The sequence below is a fragment of the Macrobrachium nipponense genome, chromosome 6 (genome assembly GCF_015104395.2).
Source record: "Macrobrachium nipponense isolate FS-2020 chromosome 6, ASM1510439v2, whole genome shotgun sequence".
Lineage (NCBI taxonomy): Eukaryota > Metazoa > Arthropoda > Malacostraca > Decapoda > Palaemonidae > Macrobrachium > Macrobrachium nipponense.
The window spans coordinates 114,270,709-114,283,479 of record NC_061108.1 but is presented as its reverse complement, the minus strand read 5'-3'; the positions used below and the strand labels follow the sequence as shown (position 1 = coordinate 114,283,479).

At 35.0% G+C, this 12,771-nt stretch overlaps 2 protein-coding genes across 8 annotated transcripts in view; one reads left to right on the top strand and one right to left on the bottom strand.

The window, feature by feature from the left end:
- LOC135216933 (ribokinase-like) overlaps window positions 1-12,771 on the top strand; it is a 248,744-nt gene that overhangs the window by 191,816 nt on the left and 44,157 nt on the right. The window lies entirely within an intron of this gene.
- LOC135216237 (ribokinase-like) overlaps window positions 2,980-12,771 on the bottom strand; it is a 50,841-nt gene continuing 41,049 nt past the window's right edge. The window contains exons 2-5 of the mRNA XM_064251393.1: window positions 8,994-9,211; window positions 8,757-8,837; window positions 8,372-8,566; window positions 2,980-6,364 (exon numbers count right to left, since the gene is read on the bottom strand). Of these exons, the coding sequence (XP_064107463.1) occupies window positions 6,188-6,364; window positions 8,372-8,566; window positions 8,757-8,837; window positions 8,994-9,211 (671 nt within the window). The 3' untranslated portion in view covers window positions 2,980-6,187. The remainder of the gene's footprint in view (window positions 6,365-8,371; window positions 8,567-8,756; window positions 8,838-8,993; window positions 9,212-12,771) is intronic.

The window sequence follows — 12,771 nt, the reverse complement described above, 5'->3', positions numbered from 1 at the left end:
TATTCCCATGTTTTCCGATGTTACTTTCCCTTTCAATATTTCTTTCCTTCGTATTCTTCAAAATAATCATTTCACTACTCTCTAATTTCTGCTTGTCTGTAATATATCCTCACCCCTTTATTGTCCTTTGAAGGGTTTCTCTTAACTAGTACTTATTTTTCCTTGGTTTTAATTTACTATTTCCTTAGTGACCACTACTGGTTCGTTCTTAAGATGCTTTCCTTGTATTGTTCTTATTTTTTTTTCATATGGCTTTTTTTCTTTAATTTCTTCTTTCAGCTGTGTTAATATGTGAACTTTTATAACATGTACTGGAAGTCCCTCTTTATGGACTCCTCCACTTCTCTCAGTTAGTTTGTTTGTATGGTGTTTTTATTTGCATGGAACCAGTGGTTATTCAGCAACGGGACCAACAACTTTACGTGACTTCCGAACCACGTCGAGAGTGAACTTCTATCACCAGAAATACACATATCTTACTCCTGAATGGATTGGCCGAGAATCGAACCCGCGACCACCGAGGTGAGAAGCAAACACCAAACCAACCATGCCACTGAGGCGCTTTACTCTCAGTTAGTATTTGACTTCTTTTACTTTGTTTTGCACAGCTTTCTTGCTTTTATTTCAATGTGAACTTTTCTGCTAAAATAACAAAATGACAAATTTTCTAAGACAATTTGTATTTTCCATAGCTACAACCCTGATGTCTTAATAATAGGATAATTTTCTAGTGCCTAGCTGGATCCAGTTAAAAATCGGAGATGAAAAATCAAGGAATCGTGCGATTTGACAACGCGTGCGTATACCGAGTGAAAACTGGTCAAAAACCGTGCAGCCACGCCACCATGTTTTTTTCTTAAGTGCCTGGGTGCGAGTCGTGCTTGCCTTACAGTATGTCAAGAATAAAAATGACTAACAAATATGAATCAGAGCTACATTTTTGCAGAAATTGCAGTTGGCACTTCCTCCTGTAAGCCTATCTATGATACTCAATTCTAATGCATTATGCCTTGTTCTGAAGAAATTACCTATGCCTGATGCATGATTCATGCCTTATTAATCTGTTTTTCTTTTCAAAGATGAAAGAAATCTTATGTAATGGCGTTAAAAACAGTCACTGATATCTTTAGAACATCATGTTAGGTTATTGTGTAAAACTATTTTCCATATACAACTACTATCCGACTTACAACCTGCTCGATATACGACCACTCGTACTTTCAACCTTACTTCAGACAGTTGAATATTGAGTTACTTGGCACTGCACCATCTCATGAGAACTCTCATCACTCAGGCAGCATCAGTTTGAGTTACCTGCCCTATCTGCAGCATCATTTGGTATTAACTGTACTGTAGACTGAATTGCAAACCAATTTACGTAAGAATCGACTTCTGACATGCATGCAAGAAGCTAACCCCATTGTAACTCAATGCCTGATTGTACGTAATATATACTATTACATAAATGATTAAAATGTATTAGTAGAAGTACATTATGGTAAAAAGATTGAAATAATGATTGTACATTATATTACAGTACTAAGTAGGCACTTTTATATAGCAAAGGTTTGATAGTATACCCTACCCAGTATGTTGGCCACTTTCTAAGGTTCGACCTTACATCCATTCTGACTTACAACCAGTGGGTCGGAACCAAACTTGGTTGTAAGTAGGATGGTATCTGTAGTAAAATTGACGTGAATGAAATGAAGTGATAAAAATGTCATATCACTTGCTTGTTTGATTGTTTGTAAAGTGCTTTTACGTCGCATGGAACCAGTGGTTATTCAGCAACGGGACCAAAGGCTTTACGTGACTTCCGAACCATGTCAAGAGTGAACTTCTATCACCAGAAATACACATCTCTCTCTCCTTAATGGAATGGCCGAGAATCGAACCCGCGAACACCGAGGTGGGACATATCACAACCACTGATATGCATTACCAAATAGATAGGGAACACCTATCACTACTAGTAACGCATAAACACAGTCCTTACATTGTCATTTCAATATTAAGTTGAAGGTAGTTGAACGATTTCATTTGTTAAATTTTACAGAAAACATTGGAAACTCACAAAATGCTATAAAAAAAAAATGATAACCCAACAGTGTGAACCAACTGACCTCACTATTGTTTTTGATGTTGTTATGTGTGTGGGAATCTAATATCAATGTGTCATTTATCAGCCTAAGAAACATCCTTCGCTGCGCGAGAGACAATTATTGCAATGCATTCGATGCAAGTTCCTGTTAGAGAGATATCAAGGAAGCTTAATATACCGAAGAGAATCATACATAGATGAATCAAATAGTTTAGAGAACGGCAAAGTTTAGAACATGGGCCTAGAGGTGGAACTCCTCGAAGCTCCACAAGAGAGCAAGACAATACAGTAGTGTAAATGTTGCTGAGCAACATTCATTTGTGAATTTTGAATTCTAGCGCCTCGTCATGACATTGCTGAACCAGGAATTATGATTAGCTCTATGCCTATGACTGGTGTCTGATGAATAGTTTAGATGGAGAGGAAGAGATTTTTAAATATACACTGGAAATCTTTGATAGGTGTCTAATGAATAAGTCTAATGAATAAGCAAACTTATCTTTGATGGATGAGGATTCAGTTAGGCTTACTCTTTTTGTTTTGTTTTTTATCTATCGGATAGGGAGGGAAACAGGTTCAATGATGCATGCATTTTTTTTCTTCAAACCTAAAGAATACATTTTATTGGGAGATACTTTATTAACATCGGCCTAATCCACAGCATGAAAGAATCACTAATGATAAGATAACAGTTATTTTAAAATTCCCCTCACCGACAACGGAAACCTTAAAATGCATGTTTATAAAATATTCTCTGTTCAGATACTTTATCTTTCATTCCCCAAAATATTTGCATACACTCGTGTTACACCTTGTATGATTGTTGTAGCTGTCAAATAGCAACCCCCGATTAAAGCAGGTTGGTTTTTATTGAAAAAAAAAAAAAAATCTGAAAGACTTAAACGAAAGCGTCACCTTTCATATTTCTTATCTTTTCAGCCACTTATAATATGCTTATGGTAGTAGGTCTAGCCATACATGTGAAACTAATTTTAATTAATTTCTATTTAGAAGAAATGAATAGCTACAGAAAGATCAACCCAAGAGAGCTTTTATGAAAGTAAGCCTTTCTTAATGTATTCGTCAGTTTTGACTCCTACAGCTTTCCACATGTCCAGATGAAACAGGATGATATGCAAGGAATTCGATAAAAAATAAAAGACTGAATTATATTCGTTTGATTTTTCTATGATTGCTTTTTTACTTTGAATAGATAAGTTTGTTAAGCAATTATGAAAAGGATAAGAAAAAGGGAGAACATGGCCAATAAAAAAAGAATAATGGGAATAGGTAATCAAATAAAGCAGGTTAATATAGATATTGTCGATTTAAATATTCATTCACATTACGTATCCGAGAGAGTACACTGCTGAAAATAGACCTAGGCTAATCATGTGTGAAAATCAGAAGTCAAATTTAGGCTCACTAAATGTGTCATGCAAATTATTTTATTGATCAAAGGACAAAATTAGTTTAATTAAACACTGCTATTAAAGAATGTTGACACCTTAATGTATTATTTTTTGGCTGTGGGAGACAAAATGACAATAACCCAGTGCAGTAGGATATGTTGGGTCAAGACTCGAGCGGCAGCAAAGCCAACTTCAAAACGTTTATGCTGTCAAGAAGCTAGAGTTAAGAATAAAGTTAGAATTTGTGGACCCATCGTTATATATTTTCCTTACTTTGCAAAATAATTATCTTTGATACGTTGAATAAGTCTACTCAATTCTTATGTAATTCATTTCAAGTATAGCACCTTTGAAAGGAAAAATTATTTATTGTTAAGTAAATAATCTGGCACCTGCATATGGCAATATTCCCATAACAAACAATGAATTAAGAAACTACGCCAATTCTTTGTAAGCCGACTGTACAAAGCACTATTTCCTACTCTTTAGTGCCTCCTTGCCACTTTCAAAAGAAAGAGCATACATATGTTTATATACATAAGGCTCAACCAATATTTATCTATTATATGACCTTTTAAATTATACGTTTACAAAAAAAGTTAATAAAATATAATAAAAATGTATGAAATTTGAATTAAACTTAAGTGAATAAATAGTAGCTACCATCTACCTGTATAAGCTTATCAGTCAATCTTTTAGGTTAGACTATTTTATATGATTCCTGGTTCCTGAGTGCTCACTGCCATTCACCAGTCAGAGCAGCAAACAAAGGGAGTTGGAGTGATAGGAAAGAAAGATAAAGAGATCCCAAAAATAAAAGATATGAAGTAGTACAAGGATCTAAAGGTGGAACCGAGAGAAAACTCCTCAGTTGCACTATGAAGAGATAGAGAGGCAGACCAGCAAAACTGAAGAATGGGGCATTTTTTATTTTCATCTTATTCATTCTCTTATTTAACACTAATTTCATTGTTATTTACTGTTTCTTCCTTACATAAGACTTTAATGTCATTATTATAACTGTTTACTTTCCTTTTAAGACTTCACTAATTTGAGTGCTTGTTTGTGTTCATACACCATTACTCTTTCCTGCAAAAAATATTACAATAATTCCTTGTGAATTAACCAGTGAAATGTTGTATACCTTTACATTCTTAAGTCTTTGTCCAATAACCTGCTGAAAATTATAATATTATTACCATTTTAATTTTTCACCATTGAATATTTACATGCTACTACTCTTAATTAATTTCATACTGAATATTAATAAGTTACTACTTTACTTTTTTTCTTACTTTTCTTTTGCCTTTACTATTACTGTTATGAAGGTAGTGCAGGCTCTAGCTTGAATGACCAGTGATTCCCTAGCTAGTATACTCCTTAAGCCATACTGCTAGTCCTATGCATTTCCCTAATTTTTAGTTCAAAAATTTTAGGGTCTCTAAGGCTATGTTCTCATTTTTAATTTCTTTTATTCCTTTTGGAAGAGTGAATGTCCAGTGTTGTCGTCTTTGGTTCTGCAAAGATCCCATACATCACCCTTGTATTTTTCCTTGAGGTTCACCTTCAGATCCAACATATTAAGCCTAGTCTGCATCGTAATGCTAGCATCCTTTACCTTTAGTTCTTTAATTTACTTGTCGTGTTCCTTATTGCAACTTTCTATGAACCTCTACTTCTCTCCTTCTTTATCTTATCTTCTAAAGGTGTACAGCAAAACTTATACATTTATTTGTTATATATGCATTATGCAAAAACATTTGGAGAATCATGGCATACTCTATATTAACAGTCAAATGCACACTATAATATAGAAAATTAATTAATTTCACCTCTTGTTCACTTTTTTTTTGAAATGAAGGTAAGTCAAAGTGCAGCAAGGTGTCTTAACCCAACTGTGACAGAAGTACTTGATGACAGTGAGAAGAAGGTTCACCAAACTCATCCATCTAATACCAGTTAACCTTAATACCCCTACATAGTGCATTCCTAGGATAAAAATACTTTTACTTGTTACCAGCTAGCCACCTCTCACTACTGACTATATATCTAACTTACAATTCCTCTAAGTTTTTACTAATTACGTGGATTTAAGTTAACTATTAAACTGCAAAAAAGACATGACCTTTTTCAAAATGCTCTTAGCCCCAGTAAAACTTTCTATTTTATTATTCAAAGTTCACAAAAACACATGCCTTGGAAGGTCAAAATTACTTTACTCTTATGTGAATAGGACTTACAACAGCCAAACTGGCACAGATCACCTGGCCAAATGGCAGTTAAACACCCCTAAAAATAAGTAAAGATGAGTATAGCTCTGAAATCCTCATCTGACAACCAAAAAATTAAATAATAATGGGAAAATAAACTTATAGCACAATCACACTGATTATTAAAAGTGAAACAACTGAGCATACTTCAAGATTCTAAATGTATAAAAGAGAAATATGAAAATATCCAAATGTCTCGTGTATATCATGCAATTGTTAACTAAGAACCCAAATCCTTGGTACCCTGAGATGAGAAATCATATTAATAAAATCTACACAAGTTTTCTTAACAATTTCAACATTTCATATACTATAATCAACAATGTATTAGGAAGGAAACAGTGTTGACTCCTCTCTGAACTTATTGATAAGCAATTCAATATCAAATACTTAAGTACTACTTATAAGAATAATTCAACAGGCAAATCATCCTTCTTTGGATAACTACTCTGAGTTCCAGGAGCCTGAACAGACACTGTTGCAATCTTACAAGATCTCTGTATCATTTCTGTCATAGTAAGACTAGGATGATATGCAAGATAATATGCTAGAGCTCCAACAAAAGCATCACCTGCACCCTGAAAGAGAGGATTACTAATATAGTATATGCTAGGAAAACAATGATACATAAATGCAGAGGTAAATTTGTTCAGTAATCATTTCAACTGCAATATAAAACAAAAATTTTGGGTAAAATATCTGAATTCTTTGAAGGTTATGATATATTTAGATATAAAAGCTAGTTTGACTAGACCACTGATTAAAATTCTTAACTCTCATATGGTTGGCAGGAAGATGGGTTTGTTTCTTATATAACATAAAAATATCAATAAGTATCTTATCTAATAAAGTACAACTTTGTCAAAAGTTTATAATTTAATAAATGAAATGCTGAAGATTCAGACCAGACCTCAACAGAATTTATCTTCAATACTTACTTAATGCTGATTGAAACAAGTTTTATTGTAAGTGTTGCACATTACCGGATGTACGAAATCCAAGGATATGTACCAAACCAGAGTCAAAATTTCATCAGAAAGACTCTACGAAAACCGAATCATACAAAAACCAGGGTGTATGAAATCCAAGGTTTGACTGTACTGTACTGATAATTACCAAAATCCTGCTGCTAGTTTAATCTTATTTTTTTGTGCAAATCATCATTTCACAACACCTGTCTTTTTTCCTTCTTTATTATACGTACCGTACATTAATGGACTCCAGCAATACCTCATAATCAAGTGGGGGAACTTTCATGTGCTTTATCTGTATCTTTGTTTTCTTTAATGCTTATGTGAGCAGGGATCTAGCCGAGCTCATCATTTAAATTAGTTGCAAATTATTTATGGAAAATGCATTTAACCTGTTGGGCACAGATCTACTGACAGTAATTCTTATGTTTCTATATTATTTAAAGTCATTATCATCAATAATTATTTTATTCCAGATTTTCCCTTCACGGGACTAGACTTGAAATGAGTGTTTCCCACTCTACTGAGTATTGTACAATTTCTGCCTGAAGCCCAATTTGGTCTAGGTCTTCCCCTATATCCTTCATCAATGATTTCCTGGGCATTCTTAACGATATTTGTCCTGCTACTTCAATATTTATTACTGTACTTTTATGGCTGAGTACTAGTTCTCATCCCATCCTTCAGGTCTCTTTTCTAGCTACTGGACACCACTTCTCTCTTCCACTTTCTCGTTGTTATGTGACCTTAACAAGATACCATGACAATGAATCTTAACAAACTAGTTGTACCTTTTCTGTTTCATCTTTTTCAAGTCAGCGTCCTTGTCTGCAAACAGTTCATGTTTTTCTTCTTTCTACAAATTTGAGATCCTTATTTTCCACTCATCTCATCATACTTCACCCAGAAAGTTACTATTATTTCATCACCTAGAACTCTACTAGTATTTCTAATAAACATGTGTTAATATGGTAACAGCAGATATGTTCTGCCTCTTCTCAAACCTGCCCTCCTTCCACCAAGATGCCCAAGTTTCCTTGTTTCCCTATTTGTGCTTCTAATATGCTTCAGGTATTGAAAATGCCCTTGCTCCACATATACATTGCAATCTTGAACTCTTGTGACACCATCTGTTACATTCAACACACTGCTAAATTTACCTCCTACACTCTTCAAACAACATCCAGATGACCACCGTCCTCACTATACTTTTCTGCATATTTTCATTTTAGCAACCAAAAGCTGTTTCAGTGACACTGATTTCCAACCCTCTATTTCTACAACCTTTACCTATGATTGTACTATCAACACTGTCAGGTATGTAAAATGTGACTTAGCTGCCTAATTAAGCTTTGTTTATTCTACAATATTATAATGTCAATCACTTTTGCAGGCCTTAACTGAAATTATAATGTATAAGTGCACCAAATAAACCAACAATTGGTCAGTTTATATTAGAAGCTAGTAGTTAGAATATACTATAATTCATAGCTGACATTATCAAATATTTAGACATTCCTAAAAGGAACTCTTATGTCAATTGCTATCAAAATTAGAATTCCATCGACTTACTAATAAAACTGCAAAAAACTGTATCAGTACAAGAACACTTACAGTTGTGTCAACAGGAGTAACTTTTTCGGCAGGTATATGTTCATGTTGTCCTTGGAAGGAGTATAAGGCACCTTCTCCACCTAGAGTAATTATTACACTGCTACATCCCTGAGAGAGGAGTCCCTCAGCAGCAGACTGAGCATCTACGATACTTTTCACTTCAATGCCGGTCAACACTTCAGCCTTAATTTTTAAAAAATGAATTTCAATCAATTGCAAAGCATTAGGATGATTTTACATGAAAATACCTAAGCAATTTCTCAGCAATGAGACTATGGCAAAATCCACATAGCATTGCAGCTAAGGCTGGCCCACTGCATGCAAGTAATTGGCTAGCTCTTGAAGGGGGAATGACATCACATTAGTTAACGGTCCAAATGATTACCAATACGGATTTGACTCCATTTGGTAATGTTGAGTTTCGTGCATGAATCATGACACCACTGATATTAGTTCCTGGATATCTCTGATGAAAGATATATCAAGTTATATATCATCATAAAGATCTTGGATTATTTTGTCTGTGCTTGTTTTTTTTTATCATGTGCAGCATAAACACACAAGCATCTTGCATTTTTTCTTTTAAATTGGTGTTGGTCTACATAAGCGATATCATACACACCACATTAATTGAAATGAAGCATAGACTTAAGGGCCCCATAGACGATATGACCGGTGGATTAGGTTCTGTTCTGTCTCTGGCATCTGTATTGCCCATAAATGATCGGATCCATTTCAGTTTGCTGAAACCTGGTAGAGTGAGGACATGGCCGCTCCATGATGATGCTATAGACTGCGCTCTTGCAGCAGAAATGGGAAAACCCCCGCAAGCAAGAGAACCTGAATGGAACTATGACTGAAGAAGAGAAATGAATTATCTCATGAAACAACCACACTTCGCTTCCACGATACAAGACATTCCTTGGGGCATTATAATCCCAGAGACATATAAAGCAATTATTCATGTTATACAACATGAGTTGACATGAAAAGCAATTATTCATGTTATACAACATGAGTTTACAAAGATGAAAGTAACTACGTTGCAGACGCAGTATCTTACATAGCCTAATAGTCTATGATCCATTCAAGTAGAATAGGCCCTTAAACCCACAGTTCTATATCCAAGTAAGAGTACAATTTTTAACTCTTTTGTACACAAAATTTTTAATTTATACAAGGAAATTTGAAATATTAAAAATGAGGCCGTCACTTGAACAACCGTCTATCTGCACAAAACAGAAATTGGAGAAAAAAGCGTTTGAAGTTGTGCAATGTTTACATTATCATATTTCTGTTAATATTAATGCTATGTCATCATTCTTTTTTTTCAAAATGAAGCTAAAGGCATACTCTTTACAAATATGTGTGTAAATATTATAAATCTATCCAAACTGTAAATTAAATAACACCATAACTGCAAAAAACTGAAGTCTGAGAAAAGTACAATAATAGTCTGTCAACATTGGAATGACAATATATTGCACATTTATCTTTCTAGTTACTCTCACTCTCCCTAGATTATGAATGCAAAAACCATATCTTTTTCACAATTTCTAAACACTAGTATATAGAAGAAGAGTTGCTGAATTCGAAAGTATGTATAACTCAAAATCCGAAAATTTGAAGATAGATGGTTGTTCGAGTGATGGCCTCAAATATTATCATACTTAGGTATTTTATGTGCTGCAAATAACCATGTAATTTAAACAACAGTAATAATACATATACATATACATATACATACACATACATACATACATACATACATACACACACACACACATACATATTTATATAGGGTGTAACATGAGATTATGCAAATATTTGGGAAAATGAAAGAAAATGTCATTGTGAGCTGAAAATGTTCTATAAACATATGCATTTTAAGGCTTTGTTTGTCGATGAGGTGAATTTTTAAAATAACTGTTATTAATTGGTCTAGTAAGAAGGCGCGCACAGGATATTGAAGTTAGCACGGCTATGGAGAGGGGGATGGAACTGATCACTTCACTAAACAGTCTCACTTTTCTGCCAAAAGCATGTTCAAGTTATAAGTGTCAGATTCCTTATTCATTTTGCGAGCAAGAAACTGGAGACAATGCCTTATCGTTCCAGTACTGTGGAATATGCAGATATGAAATTTATTTAAGGGTTTTGCAACAATGAACGCCACTATTATAAAAAAAAGGAAATCGGCGATTAGGCCGATGTGAATAAAATACATACTTCCAAATCAAATGTATACTTTAGATACTGAACAAAGGGCAGAAATGCAAGTGCCATTGAAATCTCTCCCTCTCCGTCAACCTCCATCAAAGATAGGCGTACGTAATCATAAACAGCGATGAAAGATTTAAATGTATTTTTGCAAAAATCTTTTTCTCCATCAAAAGCATTCATCATACACCAGTTGAAAGGAAAAACAAACTTAAAATTCGTTTGTCTCTGTCAGATGAAAAAGAATGATAACATTATGGAAAATTCTCTTTCATCAGTTTTTCCTGAAAAAGGCAGTACTACAGTGGGCCCTCAGTGTTCATGGGGGATACTAGCCAGAACCCGCAAATAGCCAGAATTTGTGAATACTTAGAACCCTTATAAAAATGCTTAAAAATGATATTGTTAAGATACAATAAAGTTTTGTACATACTTACCTGGCAGATATATACTTAGCTATAGACTCCGTCGTCCCCGACAGAAATTCGAATTTCGCGGCACACGCTGCAGGTAGGTCAGGTGATCTACCGCCCCTGCCGCTGGGTGGCAGGAATAGGAACGATTACCGTTCTAGAACCAGATTTTCTCTTCCACCTGTCTCCTGAGGGGAGGTTGGGTGGGCCATCAATCGTATATATCTGCCAGGTAAGTATGTACAAAACTTTATTGTATCTTAACAATATCATTTTTGTACATGGAACTTACCCAGCAGATATGAGGGCCCCAGAACCAGAAAGTCGTATATGCCACTTCCATGGATTTGGAGTTATGCATACTGGTAGATTTGGCAACCTTTTCTCTGTGTATTTGAGGCATTTCTAGGCCATTCCACCATTTACATACGGTCGAAATTCCTACTGGGACAGTCGGAATTATCGATTTTAGCTACAGGAAAGAACATGACTTCGAGCGGTGCTGGCAGCCGCTCGGACGGTTCATGAGGACCAGATAGACGCATATCACTAGCGCTGATTAACCCCTTCTTTACCGGGTGGGTGAGCAGAATGTAAACATTGTGTTCGCTGCCGAACTGAATCTCTCGGTAGTGACTCGAGTTTGGAGGGGTGCCCATCGTAAAAATATTTGCCAAAAATACACTAATCAAGACAGGCTAATGAAATTATCAGGTATTATTAGCACTATAATAACGCATATTCTCTGTTAGTTTTATCATCCTACAGGGAAAATAAATGATTTTATGAAAAAAAATGTGAAACTCAGTGTCCCTTGTACAAGGGACACTGGTGGTCGATGAGAAAACTACGGTCTTGAATAGAAATTCGGTCTTACAGAATGTTGGTATATTGCACCTGGAACATGCACATAAAGTATTATCAAAATAGAACAGTAAATAAGCACGTAATAACAAAAAAAAAGAGCAAAAACTAAAGCGAAAGCCCCGCCAATAAATATGGAAATCGCAAATTTTATAGTATATCTTTCAAAAATTGGGCGATGTCATTTTCTACGTTTTCTAAGATTAGTTTCATCACAGAAAACAACTTTAGGGGCATTAGGGGTATCTAAACTAATTTTTCAAGTTTCTTGTCCTCAGAAAAAATCGCTTTTTTGCTTTTTCTCTGGTTGGTTTTTTTATATATAAAGTTACTATAAGGCTTTATTTCTACCTTCATTTATCTGGTGTTCATATCTTTTATTTGTAAAATGTAATAAGTGAATAAATAAATAAATACAGTAAATGATGATACAACTGGTTTTTTACTTGGGTAGAAGTTATTACATGTTTACGCTTGTCTGGTTTTGAGATTTTTTGTTGAGACGCAGTTCATCTGTCACCTACACACGACTATAAGCAGTAATAATACTATTTTTTTGGGGCGGTTCATTCCATACGTCTGGCATCGTGTCATACTGTTTATTTTGCTCCAAACTCTTCAAACCGAAATTACAGAATGATTGGAAGTCCCTATCTGAAAAGAGGAGTTTTGGTGGTACTATGCGTACCACCTTTATGCACCCGGTGCGGTATAGTAGACTTCAATGGTGGTACCCAGGTACCTCCAAACAAACTTTCGGTAATGAAGAGGTTAAGCCAATGAGAGCGCGCGTCACTTTGCGGGTAGCGAATTCTAGGCCAATGAGCGTTTTTCCCCATAAGGCGCGGTAAGCATCGACCAATCACCGGGGCGCAGCTTACAATCTCCCGCCAATGTTTACAT